At 46.9% G+C, this 22,735-nt stretch overlaps 8 protein-coding genes across 8 annotated transcripts; 5 read left to right on the top strand and 3 right to left on the bottom strand.

Annotated features, from left to right (window-relative positions):
• Positions 1 to 111: 111 nt before the first annotated feature.
• Positions 112 to 3,622, top strand: N7520_010095 (glycoside hydrolase family 35 protein; the record flags this gene model as incomplete). The annotated part of the gene is made up of 9 exons (XM_057144029.1): positions 112 to 246; positions 307 to 383; positions 441 to 743; positions 795 to 1,043; positions 1,103 to 1,235; positions 1,286 to 1,420; positions 1,482 to 1,539; positions 1,626 to 2,240; positions 2,292 to 3,622. The coding sequence occupies 9 exons, from the start codon at positions 112 to 114 to the stop codon at positions 3,620 to 3,622; spliced, it is 3,036 nt and encodes a 1,011-aa protein (XP_056993317.1).
• A 1,700-nt stretch (positions 3,623 to 5,322) lies between these two features.
• On the bottom strand, positions 5,323 to 5,754 carry N7520_010094 (uncharacterized protein; the record flags this gene model as incomplete). Its single annotated transcript, XM_057144028.1, has 1 exon — positions 5,323 to 5,754. The coding sequence occupies one exon, from the start codon at positions 5,752 to 5,754 to the stop codon at positions 5,323 to 5,325; it is 432 nt and encodes a 143-aa protein (XP_056993316.1).
• Positions 5,755 to 5,986: 232 nt separating this feature from the next.
• N7520_010093 (TauD/TfdA dioxygenase family protein) lies at positions 5,987 to 7,285 on the top strand (the record flags this gene model as incomplete). Its single annotated transcript, XM_057144027.1, has 6 exons — positions 5,987 to 6,181; positions 6,237 to 6,409; positions 6,458 to 6,700; positions 6,759 to 6,981; positions 7,039 to 7,094; positions 7,144 to 7,285. The coding sequence occupies 6 exons, from the start codon at positions 5,987 to 5,989 to the stop codon at positions 7,283 to 7,285; spliced, it is 1,032 nt and encodes a 343-aa protein (XP_056993315.1).
• A 463-nt stretch (positions 7,286 to 7,748) lies between these two features.
• Positions 7,749 to 9,202, top strand: N7520_010092 (uncharacterized protein; the record flags this gene model as incomplete). Its single annotated transcript, XM_057144026.1, has 4 exons — positions 7,749 to 7,782; positions 7,835 to 8,241; positions 8,295 to 8,836; positions 8,890 to 9,202. The coding sequence occupies 4 exons, from the start codon at positions 7,749 to 7,751 to the stop codon at positions 9,200 to 9,202; spliced, it is 1,296 nt and encodes a 431-aa protein (XP_056993314.1).
• Positions 9,203 to 10,073: 871 nt separating this feature from the next.
• N7520_010091 (uncharacterized protein) lies at positions 10,074 to 10,986 on the top strand (the record flags this gene model as incomplete). The annotated part of the gene is made up of 2 exons (XM_057144025.1): positions 10,074 to 10,501; positions 10,557 to 10,986. 2 exons carry the CDS (start codon positions 10,074 to 10,076, stop codon positions 10,984 to 10,986), a joined length of 858 nt encoding a protein of 285 aa, XP_056993313.1.
• Positions 10,987 to 13,220: 2,234 nt separating this feature from the next.
• Positions 13,221 to 13,514, bottom strand: N7520_010090 (uncharacterized protein; the record flags this gene model as incomplete). The annotated part of the gene is made up of 1 exon (XM_057144024.1): positions 13,221 to 13,514. One exon carries the CDS (start codon positions 13,512 to 13,514, stop codon positions 13,221 to 13,223), a length of 294 nt encoding a protein of 97 aa, XP_056993312.1.
• Positions 13,515 to 16,005: 2,491 nt separating this feature from the next.
• On the bottom strand, positions 16,006 to 18,112 carry N7520_010089 (uncharacterized protein; the record flags this gene model as incomplete). Its single annotated transcript, XM_057144023.1, has 5 exons — positions 16,006 to 16,514; positions 16,564 to 16,678; positions 16,738 to 16,865; positions 16,924 to 17,108; positions 17,160 to 18,112. The coding sequence occupies 5 exons, from the start codon at positions 18,110 to 18,112 to the stop codon at positions 16,006 to 16,008; spliced, it is 1,890 nt and encodes a 629-aa protein (XP_056993311.1).
• Positions 18,113 to 20,425: 2,313 nt separating this feature from the next.
• Positions 20,426 to 22,576, top strand: N7520_010088 (uncharacterized protein; the record flags this gene model as incomplete). Its single annotated transcript, XM_057144022.1, has 2 exons — positions 20,426 to 20,625; positions 20,677 to 22,576. The coding sequence occupies 2 exons, from the start codon at positions 20,426 to 20,428 to the stop codon at positions 22,574 to 22,576; spliced, it is 2,100 nt and encodes a 699-aa protein (XP_056993310.1).
• Positions 22,577 to 22,735: the final 159 nt, after the last annotated feature.

Here is a 22,735-nt window from a genome sequence, read left to right as displayed (position 1 = left end):
AATACGTGCCTTATAAGAATGCAATGACCCCTTGCTTGAAGTCGCGGGGAAATTGGAAAAGCACCTCTACTCCTAGTCGCAGTTTACAAGCTTGACTAGAATTCGAGCACGATGAAGCTCCTTTCTGTTTGGGCTTTAGCGGCGCTAGCAGCTCAAGCTGCTGGTGCTGCTATTAGCCATAAGCTGAATGGGCTTACTATCACGGAGCATTCTGATCCCGTGAAACGAGCTCTTTTGCAGAAATATGTCAGTCGAATACTTTCAGTGAGCTTCGAATGTTGGCTTTCAATACTGACAACAACTTAGGTCACCTGGGATGATAAATCCATTTTTATTAATGGTGAACGAGTGATGCTCTTCAGTGGAGAGTTCCATCCCTTCCGGTAAGCCATATCAGCTTCAATTGAGGTTATAATTGCACCAAAGCTAAGCCAAACTAGTCTGCCTGTTCCAACTCTATGGATTGACGTGTTTCAGAAGGTCAAGGCCCTCGGATTTAACACTGTCTCCTTCTATATCGATTGGGCTCTTTTAGAGGGTAAACCTGGTCACTACCGTGCCGACGGCATTTTCGATCTTGAAAAATTCTTCGACGCTGCCAAGGAAGCTGGAATTTATCTTTTGGCTCGGCCAGGTCCTTATATCAATGCTGAGGCCTCTGGAGGTGGTTTCCCTGGCTGGCTACAGCGGGTCAACGGCACTCTACGAACACGCGACCCTGCGTACCTGAATGCAACCAACAAGTACAACACCTGATGAAATTACTACCAAATCGTACTAACAGAAGTTGATAGTTATGTAGCCAACGCTGCTGCAACCGTTGCCAAGGGCCAGATCACCAATGGTGGACCGATTATCCTGTATCAACCCGAGAACGAGTATACAGGAGCTTGCTGCTACAGCGATGATTTCCCCGATGGGTATTACATGCAATATGTTGAAGATCAAGCTCGCAATGCTGGCGTCGTCGTTCCCTTTATCAGCAATGATGCAAGTCCGGATGGACACGACGTCCCGGGATCCGGCGAAGGAGCAGTCGATATGTAAGTAACCACAACAACCATTTGGCATCGCACTGAGCTCATTCATTCATCCTGAAAAGCTACGGCCACGACTCTTATCCGCTCGGATTTGTATGTTCCGCCCCTTACGATTGGCCCAGCGGTGATCTCCCAACAAACTTTTGGACTTTGCACGAGGAACAGAGCCCCACTACCCCATATTCTATTGTTGAGGTACGTTGAAGTCAGGCACAAATAACAGCGATACACTAACAAATTGACAGTTCCAAGGGGGATCTTTTGATCCTTGGGGAGGTAGCGGATTCTTGGCTTGCTCTGAACTTCTGAATTACCAGTTCGAAAAGGTCTTCTACAAGAACAACTTCAGCTTCCGTGCAGCCTTTATGAATCTTTACATGGTACCTACACCTTCTGCCCCCTCCATTCCTCATTCATTAAAGCCGAGACTAATGACTTTAGATCTTTGGAGGCACTAATTGGGGAAATTTGGGTCATCCTGGTGGCTATACTAGCTATGGTGCGCAAACGGGCTCCGTCGATACTCGTGTATCGCAGTCCATCCCTCCATCCCCACAAAGATTAATCAAACTAACATTTTCTAAGATTATGGTTCGGCAATCACGGAGTCTCGCAACATTACTCGCCAAAAGTATAGCGAACTCAAGCTGATCGGAAACTTCCAAAAGGTGTCTCCGGCGTATCTTTTGACAGAACCCGGTAGCCTGAGCACTTCGACCTATACGACCAACTCAGATATTGCTGTCACTCCTCTCATTGGAAGCAACGGCTCGGCTACGTCATTCTTTGTTGTTCGACACTCTGATTATTCGAGCCAGGCGTCAGTTAACTACAAGCTGAAGGTTCCCACTAGTGCTGGCAATCTTACTATTCCCCAACTTAGTGGAGAGTTGACGCTCGGGAGCCGTGACTCCAAGATCCATGTCGTGGACTACAACGTGGCGGGAACTAACATTCTTTATTCGACTGCTGAAGTCTTTAGCTGGAAGAAGATCCCAGACGGGAAGGTTCTTGTTCTCTATGGAGATGTTGGTGAACACCACGAGCTTGCAGTCTCTGGTGCATCAAGTGCCACTGTTGTAGAGGGATCATCGTCTGGAGTTACTTCCAAGAAAGTGGGCAAGGCAGTTGTCATCGGCTGGGATGTTTCATCTACTCGACGCATCGTTGAGATTGGTGATCTGAAGGTTCTGCTCCTGGGTAAGTTATCCTTGTAGAAAGGGAAATCCGACAACAACTGATGATCAATAGACCGATACTCTGCCTACAACTACTGGGTCCCACAGGTTCCCTCTTCGGGTCAGAATCCTGGATTCAGCACTCAAGCAACTGTTGCCTCGTCTATCATAGTTAATGCGGGCTACCTCGTGAGAACTGCATACCTTTCAGGAAGCGAACTTCATTTGACTGCTGACTTTAATGCTACCACTGCTGTTGAGGTGATTGGCGCCCCATCCAAGGCCAAGACCCTTTTCATCAACGGACAGAAAGCCAAGATCACTATTGACAAGAATGGAATCTGGTCAACCAGTGTCAGCTACAGCGCACCAAAGGTTAACCTTCCGACACTGAAGAGCCTGAAGTGGAAGTCTATCGACAGTCTTCCTGAAATTCAAAATTCGTACGATGACTCTGCCTGGACTAAGGCCAACCATGCATACACTGATAACAACGTCAACCCGATCACGACACCGACTTCTCTCTACTCATCAGACTATGGCTTCCACACCGGATATCTCCTCTACCGCGGCCACTTCGTCGCCACAGGCGATGAGTCCTCGTTCTTGGTGCACCTCCAGGGTGGAACGGCATTTGGTGGCTCCGTATGGATTAACGAGACCTTCGTGGGCTCATGGGACGGCAACAGCGTCACAGAAGACTACAATGCAACTGTCACTCTCCCCACATTGACGGCTAGCAAATCATATGTTCTCACCATCGTGATTGACAATATGGGCCTGGATGAGGATTGGACTGTGGGCAGTGAGGAGATGAAGGACCCCCGTGGTATTCTCGACTACACTCTCACGGGCCGATCCGCCGACGTCATCACCTGGAAGTTGACTGGTAATCTGGGCGGCGAAGATTACCAAGATCTTGTACGTGGTCCCCTCAACGAGGGTGGACTCTACATTGAGCGTCAAGGCTACCACCAGCCAGAACCGCCAAGCCAGAACTGGGAGACCAGTAGCCCGTTCACCGGCTTTTCGAAGCCTGGCATTCGGTTCTACAGTACAAGCTTCGATCTTGACCTGCCAGAAGGCTATGATATCCCGCTGTACTTCACCTTCCAGAACTCAACATCTCCGCCGCCTGCTTATAGGGTTCAGCTATATGTCAATGGCTACCAGTATGGCAAGTATGTCAACAACATTGGTCCGCAGACCAGTTACCCTGTGCCTGAGGGTATTCTCAACTACCATGGTACCAATTGGTTGGGATTGACTCTCTGGGGTCTGGGCGATGATGGTGCGAATCTGGATGGCTTTGAGTTGGTCGCTACGCACCCTGTGCTCACTGCCTTGAGTGGTGTTGAGTCTGTAGATCAGCCTAAGTGGCAGAAGAGAAATGGGGCGTATTAGTGGGAAATTCAAGGTCTATAGTGATCAATCTAATTGATTATTCGAGTATCTATAGGGATCTGCTCAGGGTAACCTCCGAAGTACTTACAACTATGCACTCCCGTTATTCAGAAACGTAGCTTCAAAAACCCAGCTAGGCAAGATATTGTTATTCACAGCGAGCATCCGAGGTTGACTAGCCCCAGTTATTATTTACAGTAGGTATCCGAGCTCTGGAACAGATGAGTTCTCGTTCTTTGCTTAGCCGGTAGAGCAGCTATAAGATGCTTCATCCTCACTATTTTCAGATGTCCTTGAGCTAGGATCACACATATAATGCCTGCTTGTGATTTTCGTCAAAGGGAGTGCGGGAAAATTGGTAAGATTTGGAAATTCTAAACGCAGGATACTTGTTCAATATGATATTAGATGTCTTTTAGAAGAAATAGTGAAAGTTTCTACACAATTGGTAAATTTCTGTAGAGAACTAAGGCACAAAGAGAGGTCTTTGTAGATCCATGTGGACTCGAAAGCCCAGCTATCAAAAGTCTTTTGCAATGTTACTGATTTTAGGTCTCATGTGTAGAATAATGGTGAAAGACCAGAGGGTGCCGCCGCGGCATTTATTGATATGCTATGTAATAATAGAAGCAGCTAATAATACAAGTTGGATATACAGGATAATAGAACATCATTTGAGTCTCTCCTCTACCGGTCCATTCATGGTGATCCTGGTCTCCACGAGGAAGAAGAGGGTGAATCTGCTTGATCGGAGTTCATTTAAGCAAGCTTCCTGCGAAGCTTTTCAACCTTAGCCAAGTACTTCTCGAGTTTGCGCCGGGTGTTGGCTCGGTCCACTGACTTCTGCTCACCAGAAGCCACCACAGATGAGTCGGTGGCTTCGTCATCAACAACCTCTTTCTCTATATTCACTTCAGCTATCATGAAGCACACAGAAACTTCAGGTGAAGCTTTGTAGGAATAATTTCACCCAGGATATCAGAAAGTATGGAGGTTTACTCATCGACAGCCGTACGTTGGTAACTTATCATTGGGATGGATGTGATGAACATGATGGATCGTTGAGTCGTCAAATTTCCATCATTTTATCATTTCCATCAAGACGGAGGGTAATTTAGATATCAGACTTACCTTGGCAGTGGAGATCCACTTTGGAGCCATGCTAGGAGTGGTATGGCTGATGAATTAACGCGGTTTGGGTGAAAGGTTGGAGGTTATGGAAGGAAGAAATTAATTTTTCCTTTGCATGCTACGACTAGACACATGCCAGCTGAAAAGTTGATAGGCTTAATCGATTGTTAATCGATTTGAGTATGAAACTGATCGTACTTATGGGTGTATGAAAAATTGACTATGTGTATACTGGTTAATCTCAGTAGTATTTGGTATCTAACAATGGCAGGCACTCGATCTGAATACACCACAGAACAGAAACATGATTATGTTGGGTACTGATTGAAAGCTACGCGTATGCTCCTGGTTTGGTGAGAGGTGCTATATATGGGCAATTTAGAGTGTACATGGGACATTCCAAGGCTTCAACCGACTAAGACATCTTTGGTATATATGCATATCTCGATATCTCATTTCAATTTTTGTTGACCAGCTCCTGCTCTATAACTTCGCACCCAACCCTCTCTTGAACTCATGCACTCTATGCACTGTTAGTTATAACTCGGACTTACTATTATAGATCAGACTTACTTAGCATCATCAGCCATCTCAAACAAAACATCCTGAGCTCCTTTCCACAACACCAATTCTCCCAATGCTCGCAAATGTTCTTTCCCTTCAAAAATAGTCAAGAAATGATTGGCAGCCAACGGCCCCATTTTGCTCGCAAAAGAGACTCCGCCATAACAAAACAGGAACTCTGTTTCGGAAAAACCGCCCGGGTATAGAAGAATTTGACCGGCAGATGGGTGTGTGGTATGATTCTCAAAAGGAACACCGAAATCAGTCTCGCCTAGTGGAATCCACAATCCCTCTCCGCTCCATCGCACATGAATGATCTTCTGTTTATAAGGTAACAGGGAGCGAAAGAGCTCGATTGTTTTCGGGGCGGATGGCTCGAATGTGGCCAGGAACTTGTAAGGACCAGCGGTTATCAGGACGGTATTAGATTGTGTCATTTTGGATTGAATGAAGATGATAATGGTATGAATTCTAGTAATGAGACTAGATTCCATTGCTTTTTTTCAGCTTATCACATCCCTGTTCTCGATCGGGATTGTCGGGCGCGGGCCGCACGGCTTCATTCCCGCATGAGATAAGGTATTGCCGGCTCGGATATCTTAAAATGAACGTCAATAGAGACTAAATCTTCGATAATTGGACTTTTCATAGTAGGTCTGATCTCCTGAAATGTCTCTAGATCATATGCGAATTCGTGTGTATGAGAATACTTGCCCTCCACGAGCAGGCACCGACACCCACGATGCCATTCAAGAGGGAACCCTGACCATAAAACCAGTTCTTCGGTCTCAGAGCTCATCCTTCGGGGCAGAAATCTATGGCATTGATTGGAGTAAACCTGTTCCACTCGAAATTGTAGCACAGGTGAGTTTTCGAATGACTTCATCCACAAATAGATTGCTGACTGGCAGTAAACTAGTTGGTCGCTTTACAAGACAAATACGCCATCTTGATATTCCGAAAAACAGGACTAAACAATGCGCATCACATAGCTTTCTCAAAACAGCTTGGAAAGGAGTTGGAAATCAACCCCTTTTTCTATGGTCGAGAGAATGACCGTCTGGGAGAACCATTACTGTTCGATGTGGGGAAGTGAGTATTTCAAACCAACTTGAAGATCAGCAAACTGATTCCTATTAGTATTGAACTGGATGGCTCTTTAGTCAAGCGAGATAGTCGCAGATGGCATCACAGTCTGGGCAATGCCCTGTGGCATACAGATTCGTCATATCATCAACAACGATCCAAGTATTCCATTCTTCTTTCTCATGGAAATCCCGTCGAGGGTGGATCTTGGACTCATTTTGCGGATACTCGACAAGCCTATCAAGATCTTCCTCAGATTAAAAAGGAGGAGATTGAAGATCTCATTATTGAGCATGAGTATGTTCCTCTCCAAAAAAATTAATTACCGGTCAGTACTGATGGAATATGGGTATAGTCTTTGGCACTCCAGGAAACTCGCATCGCCAGAGGTGTTTGGCAATCCCCTTCCGCATGAAGTAAAGACCAAGCCGCCTGCATTCCATCGTCTAGTTCAGGTAGCTCCAGACGGACGCAAAACACTATACCTTGCCGCCCACGCAAAGAGGATTCTGGGGAGGAGCCTACAAGAAAGCCAGAAGTTGATTTGGGAACTTATCGATCACTGTACTCAGCCAAAGGTATGTCCTGACTAGGGCTCTCTATTACACTAGTCGTTGATTGCTCACTGGATTTAGTATGTGTTTTCTATGGAATGGAGACAAGGGGGAGATATGGTTTGGTGGGATAACAGGTAAGTTCGACGCCACTTTCTAGACAAGCCCGATACTAAATTAGAGTAGACAATCTATGCATCGTGCTAACCCATATACTGAGGCAATGACGGCTAGAGATGTTCGTAGATCTACAATTCTTGATGATGGTCCCTTGGCATTTGGTGCTTCCCGAGATGAAAAAATCGCTGCCGGATGGTCTCTTAACTAGTGGTCGCACCTAGGCTGAATATTATCTGTTAGTATCCTCAAAAAACTTGTTGCAAATGATCTGCTTCGACCAGGATGCAAAACAATTTATACAGATTGCCCGGTGAGTTGGTTCCACTCCGAACCATTGGTGGCTGCCACGGGTTGAAGGCTTGGTCAGTGATCAAGAATGAAGGGAGGTAGAATGGTCGCTTAAACGAAAATCTTGATTTTCTTGTCATTGATTTCAGAAATTTCAAGGTTGATGAAGATTCGCGGAAATATAACCGCCTCGATTGGCATAGAATCGAGTGATGATATCAATTCAACGGTGACGTAAAAGGGTCTGGTCCTTCCAAGGTTGTGGATCTAGATTGACATCCTCAAGGCTCCACATACCTGCATCACTCAATAGATACTTTTTTTCTTCTTTAGATGTCTTCCTTCCACTTCGCTGTTTTTGTTTCAAAAAATTCTCTGCAACGATGTCTAGAGATCCTGAACACGGTGCGGTTCATGGTAAGCCATACACTCAAACGCGGCCAAATTGTACATACTAATGACGCATTAGATATGGACCCACATGAGCACGAGGCACCTGAGGGTACTCAAGAAGATGGCAGCAAGAACGAAGGTGCCGGTAACGACCCGACATTCAGTCTGGCTGGTCCCGGCGCGCCAAATCCAGCAAGCAATGCCTACATTGGAGACAACTACCGACAATACAACCCTCAGTATGGAAAGGAAGATGATTCTCCAACATGGAGTCTGGCTCAGCCACTCCCTCACATCGTCCGACCGGGCATGCAGCATGGCGCGTTGCCAGACGATCGCAAGGAAGACAAGGAAGGACGCAATGGACTCGACGCAGGTGCAGACAAGCATTCCAAGAATCAAAACAATTCGGAGGACGGGTTCTTCAACACCTGGTCCAAAATACGTCACTATCTACGAGAACCGCTAGCTGAATGGCTAGGTGTAAGTGTAGACCGTGAAATACAGAACATCACTCACTAATTCCACGGTCGCAGATAACCGTGGCAATGACAATTGGCCTCTGCGCAACACTATCCAACTATACTTCCAACGGCCAAGCTGGAAATTACATTTCTCAAAGCGTTGCATGGGGATTCGGCTTCATGGTAGCCATTTATATTGCTGGTGGTACTTCTGGTGGGCACCTCAATCCAGCTTTTTCGATCGCGTTGTCCGTGTTTCGTGGTTTCCCTGCTCGCAAGTGTGTCATTTATATCGCTGCACAGCTTCTGGGAGCTATCACCGCTGGTGGAATTGCCTATGCAATCTACCATGACGCCATAGTCGAACTCAGTGCTACCACAAAGACACCACAGAATGCCGGTCTCGCTGCCGAGGCAATGATTACCGCACCAAAGTCTTTCGTCCATCCAGCTACCGCGTTCTTCACCGAGTTTCTTGGCAGTGCGATTTTATTTGGTGCAATCGTGGCTCTTGGAGATGACACCAATGCCCCGCCCGGAGCGGGAATGCAGGCTTTTATCCTGGGAATCCTGATCTCGGTTGTAGTACTTGCGCTGGGCTATAATACTGGCGGGTATGAAATCCCAATTTTTCCTTCCAAGTATAGGACTAACGCGTACTTCATAGTTGTTTCAACTGCGCACGTGACTTCGGACCACGATTAGTTGCCGTTATGGCTGGATGGGGTGGCCACCTCTTCCGAGAAACCCACGCTTGGTGGGTTTGGGGTCCCTGGTGTGCCGATATTAGCGGTGCACTGATGGGTGCGCTAGTTTACGACATGGCAATTTTTACTGGAGGCGAAAGTCCAATCAACTATCCCCGTCGACGACGAAAGAGGGCATTCCAAGTGAGAGCAGTTAATCTGCGGAAAAAGCTCGGGTTGAGGCCGAAGAAGACCCGCGATGTCGAGAGCTCTTCTGCGGACACTTATCGATAGTTTCTTGAGCATCTGCAATGCGCATGCATATATTGTTGTGACTTTGAGTTTCGAAACTCGCAATTGGTAGTCTGAAACATAATCTATATTTGGCCAGTGTATTGGTGGCATTGATGACTGGGAGTTCGTTCTACTTCATTTTTCGAGATTTTTCCACAGCACCCTCTGGTAAAAGACGTAGACTCTCGTGGATTTTTAATACAATCTAATCTTAAATAAAAAGTCATTATTTTGGCGATCGTGCGGCTGGTCGGCAAAATTGTCCATATTTTAGTGATAGGAAGGGTCCGCGGGTCTTGGGAGGCGGCTCTTCGCCCTTTCAGGGTTCACATCTCCACTATAGCTTTACTAGCCTCAAGTCCAGGCCCGTTATGATCATTTTTCTAGCCAATCAGGACTTAGTTTCAAGATACAAGCTCGCTTGGTCAAACAGTTTTCAGGCTTCCAGGTCACCATCTGTAATCCTGCAGCAGTTGTTGAACTGCGAAAGTTCGCCTGATATGGAAGAGTTCTTGTATTTTTAATTTAAGAATAGCTTATGGCAGTCAACAAATAGTATAAATGACCCGTCAAACTGTTTATGCTGTGGGTCCTAAGAGTCTAATTTCGGAACCCCTGAAAATTTGGATGCCGTCAAATAGCGGCTCCATATCAGCACTAAAAAGTCGCTTGAAATCTTGGCTGAACTGAGACATTCTGTGAACTCTAGAATGCCTGAGTATTAATAGACGGACTACCCCAGGTGACTTTACTATGTAGTTTTTTCCCTGTCACCGCACATTCCACCTCTCACCTATCGTCTGTCATTGCTTCCCAGATTACTAAAAAAAAAATTATCAGTTCTTGTCGCTCTTTTCAAGTCCTCGGCAACATGGCCTCCGCCACCACCATCTTTCGCCTCTTCGCGTTCTCCGTTGCTTTCCGTCAAGCGACTGCTGCCTTCAGCCTCGATACTTCTGGCCCTAGTTGGGACTATACAACCAAGGATTTAGCAGACACGACATCGCAGGCTTGCAAGGACGCCTACAGCGCCAGCATCAACTGTGATGATACCCTTCTCAAGCTCGTGGCGTCTATGGATCCCGACTTCGACCCACAAGCTTCGGACTTCGAGGCTATGTGCACCACGACATGCAGTGATTCATTGACCCAGTATATCAAGAACGTCAATGCTGCGTGTAACAAGGATGGTGATCTAGCTGGGCTTGCTGATGGGAATTCGTTGGATTATTCGGCTCCCGTGGCCACCGTGGGCGAGGTTTTCCAGTATAAATACAGCCAAGGTTGTGCCAAGAGCGGGTGAGTTCAATACACATGGATTTGCTCAGGGTATATGCTTATTTTATGTTCGTAGGTCCGAATACTGCTTCTTGAGCAATGAGGACTCAACCAACTTCCCATGTGACGACGAGTGTGCAGTCCAGTTTTACCAGAACGCACATGAACAACCTGGTTCGGGATATTTCTTCAGCTACTTTGTTATTGGTACCCAATCTTCGTGGTGGGAGGAAAACTTTGCTAGTGGTTGGAAAAGAGTGGTCCAATGCGGCGATGGTGGAAGCAATGCTACCTCCGTTAGCACGAGCGCAAGTTCAACAAATACTGATGCTGCTAGCACTACATCTTCGACCGGCTCAACTGACGGTAAAGCGGCTATTTCTACGACCACAACATCAACTAAAGCGATGACAACGGCCGCATCAACTCGGTCTGCCTCTGAGGCTACTTCAAGCACAGCCACCAGTGGCGCTTCGAGGCTTAGAGCTCCCTTCCTTCTTTTTTAAAATTTTGTACATAAATCTTTACCTTAAATATTTTGTATATTGATAAAGTGACGAAGCACTATACATTCATCTTCATTGATAATTATATTTGCGTGGCTCCCAGTCCCTCTAATCGGACAACCCCAAAAGAACAAAAAAAACATTCAACACAATATTTTCTGGGAATCAAGCGAAAATCATGTCAAGGTGTAACTCACACCCTATTCTTTAAAGCGATTTCTGTCGTATTTTGGACAGTGAAGAAAGAGAACAAAAAAGTGGGCTTGGGGTCTCTTGTCTGAGGTTTCACTTAGCATAGATAGCCATGTCCAGAGTTACGGCAAATCTTACTCTTTCCATCAGGAATCCCTCAGGACCATTTGGCACTAAGAGTGATACATCCGTTTGGCCGGCAATTAACCTCCAATGTGCCCAGTGAGATACTTCTTCATCTCCCAATATTTTCACCTGGTATGCAGCTATGATCGCCTTGAAGACTTCTCATTCTGATGCCCAGATCTCTTGAGATCCTTCAAAAGTTTCTTTATCTATTATAGGCGCTGGACTACCGGCTACTTTAAGTCCGGAGTCTCGAATGTTGTAATATCGCTATACAGCTTATCAGCCATGACCAATCAAGTATCAAGGGATACGGAAATCATTTCTTACTCCTCCTCCTTGAGTTTTTAGATATCTCTCCAGACGCATCTCAAAGAACTCGGGAGGGTTATTCTCTTCGATTCTCTGATAAAATTGGGGAACCCGGGCATCAAGATCATTGCAACACGACAGACATGAATAGGGCAAAGTTGAAGGCATGCACGAAGTATTTCGTCGCTGACAATTTATCATAAGATTGGTTCTGGGTGGCTTTGGGTACCGCCTTCACTTCTTTCTTGGTCTCTTTTGGCTTTTGTTTTGTTGACTTCAAAGTGGTTTTAGAGGCGGCTTTTGATGCAGCCTTCGGAGCGGCCTTCGAATTCGCCTTGGTAGCAGCTCTTGGGGGGGAGTCTTGGCTTTCTTCCTGGAGGAAGCCTGTTCGGGATCTGGAGCTGGTCGCTTTCCCCGGTTTCGTGTAACAGGAGCAGGCATTGCAGGTATATTTTGAGTAGTCAGATGGTTTAGTTCTAAGTGAAACAAATTTTCAGGTAGAAAATTGCAAGTTCGAGGAGATTGTTGAATAAGACATTAAAAGTTTCAACAGAGAGTGCGGTCACATCAATCAATAAATACCGATGAACGAAACTTTGAGGACAAAGAAACATCAAATGGTCGAGGCAGTTCCAATGTTCAGAAGGAAAATCTCAATCCAAGAATAATTTCAACAAAGATCTATTTTTGACGTTTCTCTTAAAACAGAGCATGAATATTTTAATAGAATCGAGACTTCTTTCAAAGGCATAAATTTCGCCTGTTGTTTCTTTCGCGGAAGCTCCCTGATGTCAATAGGCTTTCCGATGCAGCATTTCCTCGACCAAATTTTCCAGCTTGTGGTCATCTCTCTCTGTTCGTGAATTGATTTTTTGCAAAGGATCTTCAAGTCATGCACTAAGATACTGAAAAAGCGTACGAGGAGGAGAAGCGAGTGTGTATGGGGAGGGAAAGGATAGGTACCACACGCTACTCTTAAGTCCTCTTCTTCATGTCCTATTAATGCGATTCTTTTCGAAAATTTCTGGTTCGCAGACAGACACAACAACGCACGAACCGTTCTCAATACACTAGAGAGAGAAAGGGAGAGAGAGAGAGAGAGAGAGAGAGAGAGAGAGAGAGAGAAGTAGGGTTAAGCCCCACAGGCACGTATGCCTAAGGTACCTGCATACTTTTTGTAGACACTTGAGAGCCCTAATTGCCACATGCCGCTATCAACAACATGAATTATCTTGTATAAGCTCTAAGTATGATGAGGCATTGGTTGAGAAGGTAGTCTTAGCTTATACCAGTCGAGAATTTAGTCTGTGCTATTGACATGCAGTTGGAATCACATTTTGGCCATATCAATAACAAAAACACAATGACCGTTACTTGAAGACTCAAAATATTCCAAAAACGCGCGGTAGGACCCATAGAAATCTCATCTCAACTATCACCCAGTCTACCAATCACTGAGCAATCCTGGAAATTCTTTCAAGCACGAATTCTGGTCCGAGATGTCTTTTGGATGAATATTTCAAGTCAGTCCAATCAACCAACACGTCAGAGAATCAAGGACTCAAGATACATACCGCGATATTCGCCGGATACCTTAACACTTGTCACTTGTTACAACAATAATAATTGCAAAAGACGTAGCCATCCTCCTCACGTTTGAGTTCTACACCGCCGTCGCTGCGTTTGACCAACACGCCGTCCCGCTTGACCTCTTCGTCGTCGCGTTTGACCCCCGAGGCACAATAAGCGCAGCAGGCATCACAACACTGGCCGTTTTTGTCAGGATCACAGTACTGTCCGGTCTTCACGCAGCGGGGTGTAAGCTCGAAGACTGAAGGGGCGGCAGCCACAGAGCTACTAAGGACGAGTAGGAGACCGGCAATGGTAGAGTAACGCATGATGGGCTCCAACAAAACAGAGATAAGCGTGAGGGTGTATTCTTGCTTTATGAAAAGCAATGGGAATTGTGTTGAAAAGTCGTAGAAGCCGGAACACAGCAGCACGCAGCCGGCTTTTATGTGAACTTCGGCTCTTTCTGCCTAAATTTGCCCTAATCATCCCCTCATACACTCACGAGGTTACACCGAAGGATTGCGGATATGATGTTGGCGCTAGCAATGTTGGCATTTTAGTCTATAGCCTGGATATGTGGTACTTCCTATCGGGAATGGTGCTGATTTGAATTACGTGGTCGTTCCGGCCTACTCTCGTGCGACGAATGATAATTCAGCTCGGGGATGAAGTTTTACCAAAACGGACAGTGAGAAAGATCGGAATTTTTTGGTGACTTGAAGCTAAATGGGACTTGCTTATATTGTAAGCGAAATATGATAGTGGAGGTGAGGATGCGAGTGCATGTGTAGATGAATATTTGAGCGAGAGGAAACATTTGAAGCCTCTGGAGAGAAAGAATCTCCACCGCGAACATACGTGTAGGCTTGAAAATAGGTACCCAGCTCCGATCCCTGCCATAGGCAAGATCCAAGTTACCTTCTACTGGACTGGAATATTTCTTGTTTTTCTGTAAGCGAGCGCCTCGAAAGAAAGCCACAGGCCCTATAGAACGAGATCCTCAAGATCTCAGCAGTTCGATCCTATTACTTTCATTCCTTGCACCTTTTTCCAGTCTACCTATAAACAAGCATGTTCTCAATGGGGCGAGGTCAATAAAAAAAGCTATTCTTTGACATGCCTCTGTAGAAAGGTTGGAAATCAGGAGCAAAGCGTTGCAGGGGGCATTTATAAATTACGCATGGAGTGTATCCAACTGGGCACGAAAACATGATAAGACATGTGCCAGGGCATAGAAAGCGAAATGTGTAGCGCCACCAACATCGACTGAGTGGAGTATTTTAATTAAGCCCTTCCTTTTTCTGGCGAAACACATGGTGGCGCTGCTAAGCTAATATTTGCTACGCTTGACTGCTGAATGCCAGGAACCTAGCCAACCGAGCTGCAAGCTAGGTTCTTATCCAACGAAATTCCTTGTGACATTCCTGAGCTACATACTAAAGTCTCGGAGTCTCATCGCCGTGCCTTCAAACGGTTAGATCCTCAATAGTTGGTTTTTAGGGAGTCGACCAGGTCAATTCTAGGTAAGCCATGGAGATCTTGGACTGAAGCTTACAGCCCTTTTTCTTCTTTCGACTATCGGTTTAGTGGCTTTGTATCTATCGAGATCTCCCCAATACCTCGTGAGAGGACTTGATATTCAGATTCGTTGAATGAGCTTCATAAGACTTTGGAAATTTGATCGAACAAAGTCTCAGATGTAACCTAATTTGGCCCCATTGACTATCATTGGCTTAGATGGGACTCTAGTGAAAAGCTTGGGCGCTGAATCGCTGATAAATATAGGCGGTTTGTCTAAAAGGCTTATCGCAAAACTAATTAGTTGACCACTAAGGGCACACCTGCTAAATTTCCCCTAAAGCGCATCGACGGAGCCCCGTGAAAGTACCGTTACCAGGCTGCAGCAATGATTCCAAAGGATCTGTACACACTCCAAAAATCATCCTCCAGACTCCACGTGTACAGCGGCGAGTAGCGGTCATGAGGACAGAACCTTTTGGCGTAGTGCCTAGTACTTAGGTATTATGTTATATCTATCTCCTAATTTATCTCCTACTTAGTCTCCCACTTGGTCTTCTACTTAGTCTCCTACTTGGTGTCCTATCGCGTATTCTACCTTCTTTTATATCAGTTTAGTCAAATGGTCAAAGGGCTCTCTAAATCTATATAGCGGAGTAGAAAATAAAAGAAGAAAGTGAAGTGGAAGGGGAAGGTCTGGTGGAGGTTTCGAACGTGCATCAAAAAGTCTGCGATGTATCCAAGTAGTAGAAGGGTAGATTAGTTTAGTAGCATTTATGCTTTCTTGCCATTTTTTATGTGATATAAAAGGTTCTGTTCTCATGGCCGCAACTCGCCTCCGTACACGTGGGGGTGAGACAGAGGGGAGGAAATTGTCTGTCATCCCATAAAGGACGGCTCTTCACACCTTGACAGTAATATTTTATCAGTGGTTTCCTCCTGGATTTTGAAGCATTTTCTAGCGTGAGCTATTGGTGAATGTTGAGCCTGTTACCTCCTAGATCGTCGGTGCCGGTTTGGTAGTGATCAGAGGGAGGGCCAGGGGGCTGGGTAGAAATTTAGTCCAAGAACGAGACATCTGGAGGCAACCCTCCCAGCGTTTCGAAATTAAATGAAAAACAAATAACATCGAATGTAAATCTCGACGTCGGATTTTATTCCACGTGATAATAATGATAATAATGATAATAATGATAATAATAATAATAATGATAATTAATTACACACTTCTTCAAATTTCTTCATAAAATAACACATGCACCAAAAGCCCCTCTCCACTCAGGTGGAGTGCTGATACGCCTAGGCGTAAGGGTTTGTGCAAGTCCAAGAGGTCAAAACAGAGCCACCAGGACCGTAGGCCGACTCGAGAGCCAGAATCGCAGCCCAAGTACCCATACCAGAAGCGGCAAAACCAGCAAGAGTGAAGATCAAGGCAGGCACAGTCAAATACCAGTTTGACACGAATCCACGGGTCCATCTCTTGTATCCACTATCATAGCGAGTGGTCTGACCAGTGTAGGGGTCGAATCCCTCACCAGGAAGTCTGGCACCCTCTTGAATAACGTAGCCGAGGTACATCAAACCGGCAAAGGAGTATGTGAAGTTCAGACTGAAGAGTCCTCCGACGAAGTTGGTGAAGGCACCGAAATAGGGGACAGACATGGCGATGACGAAGGCAACGATCCAGTAGACCGGGCCGAGGGTCCACCATAGCCATTTGCCCTTGGTTGTTGTGATTGGAGGGGCGCCGAAGATTTCCTGGCCGACTTCAAGATAGACAGTCTTCATGCCGACGTTGAAGTACAGGACTAGTCTTGTTAGCTTATTGGCAATGTTTCAGAGGTGAATGAAACTTACAGACGGCGAGCCAACCGGTTAGCAGGGAAAGGACGTTGCTCAGGATTTGAAGACTGAGTGGTTTGACAGTCTGGGTGATGGTAGAATAGCTGTACTGTCCGTAGTAGGAGTAGGCCTGTGATCAATCAGTATTGGTTTATTTTTAGAGTTCATGGGTGAACCAGGGTGGCTTACGAAGGCACCGAAGAAGACGTAGATAACCGTGATGAATGCTTGGGCCAGGAACACAGCCTTCCAGAAGTCCAATGGCTGGCGCATCTCAGACAAGAAGGCAACGAACAGCATAGCTCCTGAGTAAGCATCTAGTGACAAGTCCGTTAGCTTGGTTCAGTCCACGGAGATGCAAGAAATAAAACTTACAAACCATGGAGTTGATTCCGTTGAATTGGGCAGCAAACAGGTTCGCATCTGTGGGCTGGTATTCTGCTGGTGGGGTACCAACGAAGGTCTTGACTGGAACAGGATTATCTGCCCATGCCTTGTTGAGAATACCGTTTTCAACAGCAGCAGTTGGATCAGGGCCATATTTGGCCGCAGCAACGCAGCTATATATACAGGTCAGCTTGAAAACCTACCATTATAGATCCAGTACTCACATAATGATGAAAGAAACGACGTTGATCCACACAGCCGAGTTACAGAACCAACCAAGGTGCTTAAGAGATCGCATATAGCCACTAGCCATACTCACAACCAAGCCGATGATTCCGCAAACGACGTAGCAAAGATCAACGCTGGCAGCGAGCTGGGCAATAAGACCAGTCTGACCAAGAAGAACGACAGCGACAGTGAGGAACATCTGAATGGCCTGGGCCACGTTGATGACATGACGGGCAGTGGGTCCGTACAGACGGAAGAATGGATCACCGAAACTCTGGACCGGGAAACGAGACGAGTCAAGACCCAAGAATGTTCTCCAGATCATCCATCCAGAGGCACCAGCAGCGAGACCCATGAGAATGAAAATACCGACACCAAGACCGTAGCCAGTGTTGGCAAAGACATAGGGTGTCTGTCCCCAACCAAGAATATCGGTGGTAATCAGGTAGAAAACTCCTCCCCAACTGGCAGTGCGCAGAGCTCTGGCAGCCTGTCGCCATTCGGCATCAAAGTCGTGGGTGCCGCTGGGTGCGATCGGGCTGGTACCATCATCATCGGTGACCACGGGCAACTTCTCATCCTTGCTCCACTGGGTGACTTCCTCTTGACTCTGCAGCGCGCGAGAGTGATCAGGAGCCCTGGTCTTATCATCCTCGTACGCGCCCTTGATAAAATAGCCCTTGATGGAGTCCATAAATCCACCATTGCCGATAGCCTTATCACGGCGGGCTTCTTCGCGTTCCATCTCACGCTCCACCTTAGCCCAGAAGGTAAATTCCTCGAAGGTGACACTTTTATCCAGACGTGCTGCAAGACCCCACAAACGCTGGCGCACACCGGGGTGGGTCCCGTTCATGGACATCTTGCGGATCTCATCTGATTGGATGCCTGTCTCACGGATCTGCTCTGTAGGGGCCGTGATGGCCATAGGGCCGGGGAGCATAGACATAGTGGGCAGTGGGCGAGTCAATATCTGAGAGAAAGGGTCGACTAGGGAAGAAAGAAAAAAGGAACTGGTGGCGGCGAGGACGAGCCACTTTATGGGCAAAGGCTACTGCTAGCGTATAACCCCAGTAAATGGCGGGATTTATCTCATTTCGATTTCCGCCAAAGACCCAAACCTTGACTAACCGGAGTAACTAACTATACTCCGTTACAAGCAATGCCAAGACAACATTCCAGAAGCCGTTTCCAGACGTTCCATATTCGAATAAGCCGCCACAATGGCTTATCTGATAAGGTGGTATTCAGCTCAGCTGTGATAGCAAGATTTATTCCTGTTATTGGCCAATTAATTTGATTCATAACTAGAAGTGAAAGAACGTATCTACTCTAGATACCTATTCTATTCCCTAATCTGGTCCCTGCAAATCTGCATGGCAACTGAGCCCCTACTAGCGACTGGTATTGACCAATTACCGCCGTCAACCCACCTCCTCACGCGATCAGTCATGCGGTGTCCCCGATTGGCTTTTTTACACTCCTATCATTGGGAGAAACGAGGGTTCACCCAATGAGCTAGCCCTGTAAGGTTAGCTAGTATCCATTTGACAAAACTTATTGTGCATTATAGCCGGAAAGGGGCCAAATAAGTGGTCAAGACAAGCCGAGTGGCGTTGAAGGTAGCATCCGAGGCTTAGTTCAAATAAGCTTTAAGACAAGAACATTGGCACAGACCCTGTCCAGCCTGCATCTTACTTGTCAATGTCTCCTGCATTTATAGTGCCCCTATCACAGCCTAGATTGTTATCGGAGGTACTTCTTAATTAGAGGGATTTCGGACTCCAGGACATAGTTTCAAAGTTCAATTTCGGGGACTCTGAATGTTTTACCGGGGCCCCACCTAAACGAAGCGACCTGGGGTTTCAATCCAGTTCTAGAATAGTGGCATTGCCCGTGGCGGGGCACCGGCGCAGACCCGACGGAGCAAATTAAGCAACACGATGTGTGTCCACGGTTCTTTTCTGGAGATAAGTCTTACTCCCCGGGTCCCTGCTGATGCGGGATATCCACGGATAATTCCGAATCGAGTGGCTTTTCGCGAGAGTGAGTACTCGGTAAATACGATGGTCTGAACCGTTCACTGCTCGGCCTGTTTAGCTTGTTCGGCCTGTTTGCCACTACTCGTGCACGCACCCACCTTTTCGAATGTTGGTAATTGGGTGCTCACGATTGGCACACCAACCCTCGTCGGATACCAAAAATCTCACGTATTTTAGCATCAAAACACCCACCCTCACCATGTATGTTGATATAAATCAAGCTATAGATATATCATTTGGACCCCTAAAGAGTAGATAAATATCAAATATAGCGTCTAATATTATGTGACTTTGCTGTGATATGAGTGCGAAGTAGGTCAATTTTACCACCTAATTTTACGGTCGCAAAGCTCAAAATGGGCACAAAATCACCTGTAATTATATTGCCTATTCATAATGATATAAATATATCATGTACTATGAGGCCAAAACAGTTAGATTTCATATATGTTAGCCTATTGTGGCCCACAATACCCACGACAAGCTTTTGTTTACGAGAGAGATGAGGCCAAAAGACGAAAACGTGAGGGACCAACAGCAGATCAATTCACGTTCATTGGCGGGGCCCTGTAAACACAAGCTTATTTTAGGTACTTCAGGCCATTCAAGGCTAACATATATGAAATATAACTGTTTTGAACTCATAATAGCTGATACAGTTATGTTATTATCAATGAATAATATAGTTATACAGTAGGTACCCGAAGGTGGTCAAGGGTACGTGCACGAGTACCTCGTACAGTAGCTACCGTACGGAGTAGCGCAGCACGGTTCTCTCCACCAAGCGCACGTGGTAGAATCAACCTAGGGGTATCTCCGACTTTTACTGGTACCTGTCAACTTCAATAGATCACATGATTGGTGACATAATCAGAAGTCGAGGCTTAACTTAACTAGTTAAGTGGGTAACGTATCTCACGGTCGGTCCCGTCACCCCCAAACGCCATAGAAAATGCGATGAATTAGAAACTTGTTATCTCAACAATGATTTTCCATAAGAACTTTTCCTTGAAGTCCCGTTGCTTTCATATGATATCTAATCACCTTAGGGAGTTTCCAAGAATTTTAGTGTTCTAGTGACTGGATTGTATATATTTCGTGAATTGAGGGGTGTAATTCTTGTTCCTTTGACTCAGCATCACCATGATTGGTCAAAATAGAGCTAAGGTCCCGCTGCGCACTTCCACGAATCATAAACCTTCTCTCTTCTTACCTCGAGCATGGCCTCAAAGCGCCCTCGCGCAGCCTTCGAGGCCGATCAATCTCACTCACCCTATGCCGTATATGGAACTCCGCTACCGCCGCTGGAAGAGGGGGCGCGCGACGATGGCTCCTACTTACCCATTTGGAAACAAGACGTGACCGACGAGAGAGGCAGGAAGCGACTGCACGGTGCTTTTACCGGCGGGTTCAGTGCTGGGTAAGCTTCCATATCCCCGAAGATGCGCGCACCTACTCTAACAAGTTGTAGATACTTCAATACCGTCGGCTCGAAGGAAGGATGGGCGCCCGCGACCTTTGTCTCGTCCCGCCAGAATCGCGCCCGGGATGCGAAACGGCCGGAACAACGGCCGGAAGACTTTATGGATGAGGAGGATCTACGAGAGCAGGAGGAATCACGACATCTCAATACTACAGAAGGGTTTTCTGGGTTTGGGTCCACAGATACGGATGCCACTCGCAGAGCGGGTCTGATGGATCTGCTGAAAATTGGTGGGGAAACAATGGGAGTGAAGCTACTCAAAAAGATGGGCTGGAGAGAAGGTCAGGGTATCGGTCCAAAGGTCCGCCGCAGAGCCGATCTGGATGAGAATGCAGCACCGGGTGCATCGGAGGAAACATATCTCTTTGCGCCAGAGAACCCGCCCATGGTCGCTTTCATTCGCAAGACAGATCACAAGGGTCTCGGATTCTCGGGGGAAACACACCTGGAGAAGCCCGGTCAACCTACTGGCGATGAGGACGAAGACTTCGACTCCTTCTTTGGGGATCGCTTGGCTACCAAGAAAAAGGCGGCAAAAAAGTCACAACGGGGAGGCTTCGGCGTCGGTATCCTCAATGATACCGGGTCTGATGATGAAGACCCGTACTCCCTGGGCCCTCAGATATCCTACAACAAGACCATTGGTGGCAAGAAGAAGAAAGCGAAAGAATCAAAACCAGCCATTGCTTCTTCGAATCCCTTGCTCAGCGCCAAGCCTGTTTTCATATCTAAAAAGATCGCTGCTTCTCGAGGTGCGGGCGGATTCAGAAAATGCCGCGACGGACGATTACCGCTGGACGGATTCGTTCTCGCCGACAATCTCATGGGGCTGACTTTATCCGAGAAGAAATACGAACCGCCACAGGTTCCAGAGGGCTGGAAATCTGCCAGGCAATCTGCAACAGAGCGCAAAGGAGACTACATCTCTACAGCAGATGCGGCCAAGGCATCTGCTCTCGACCCGACCTCCAGAGCTGCGGCCCTGGGTGAGGCTCAACTACCGGGTAAATCTATCTTCGATTGGATGACACCAGAGGCCCGCGAACGGATTGCGAAACTCACTGGGAATTCCAACCTCCCACCGGCCATGAGTGAGAAGGCGCCCAAAGGGTACGAACTATCCGAAACCGATCGACGCAGGAATCTTTGGGATCTTGTCCCGAATTTGGACAAACAAACCGCAGTCCAAGCTTTAACGCGAGGTGTCAGCGGGTGGATGCCCTACGCAGAAGATGAGGCAAAGCGCGCCCGCTACCGCACTTTCATCGAGGTCCGAGCCGGACTCCGCGACACTTTACCCGACCGAGTCCCCGGGTCAAGCACCAATGAATGGGTGACTGAGATGCAGGAGTTTGCTCGGGCTGCCGAGGTTTTCAAGCCCATATCTGGGGCGATGGCATCCCGATTCACATCGGCCTCTTCGGGACCCAAAGTCGCCTCCGATGCGCCAGACTCTGATACCCCGCTCAGTCGGCCTGCTGAGAAGCCCGATGACCCAGCTGTGGCTGCTGCCAAGATCGGAATGTTTGGACAAATGACCCGCAGTACACATAGTTTCTTTCCGACTCGTCTTCTCTGTAAGCGATTCAATATCAGGCCCCCTGAACATGTACAGCTTGATCCTGGGAGCGGCTCGGGCGACTCGAAAGGTCCTGGCACTCGTTTCCAGTCAGGCGGTTACCAAACCGACTCGAAACCTAAGGATTTGATTTCGCAGGAGGTGATGGACATGATTATGATCGAGTCGGGTCGCCAGCCGGTTGTTCCTAGTGAACCAAAACCCGTCGTGGAACCTGAACACAATGAAGCCCTCGAGGCTGAGCGGCCGGGCGATGCGATCTTTAAGGCAATTTTCGGCAGCGACGACGAAGAAGAAGATGAAGAATGAAGCAAATTCAAATACATTAAAGGATAAATCACCCAGTGTAATTATAGCCAATACAGCTGCAGCTGAGACAATAAATTTGGACGAATCGGGGCCCATGATAAATGCTTGGTCTAAAGCTTAGAGTCGTGGAATGTCTGTTCATATTATGTTATTCTGTTT

The sequence above is a fragment of the Penicillium odoratum genome, assembly GCF_028828045.1.
Source record: "Penicillium odoratum strain IBT 22623 chromosome Unknown utg000006l_segment0_segment0, whole genome shotgun sequence".
Classification (NCBI taxonomy): Eukaryota; Fungi; Ascomycota; class Eurotiomycetes; order Eurotiales; family Aspergillaceae; genus Penicillium; species Penicillium odoratum.
This window is presented reverse-complemented; position numbering and strand designations above follow the sequence as displayed.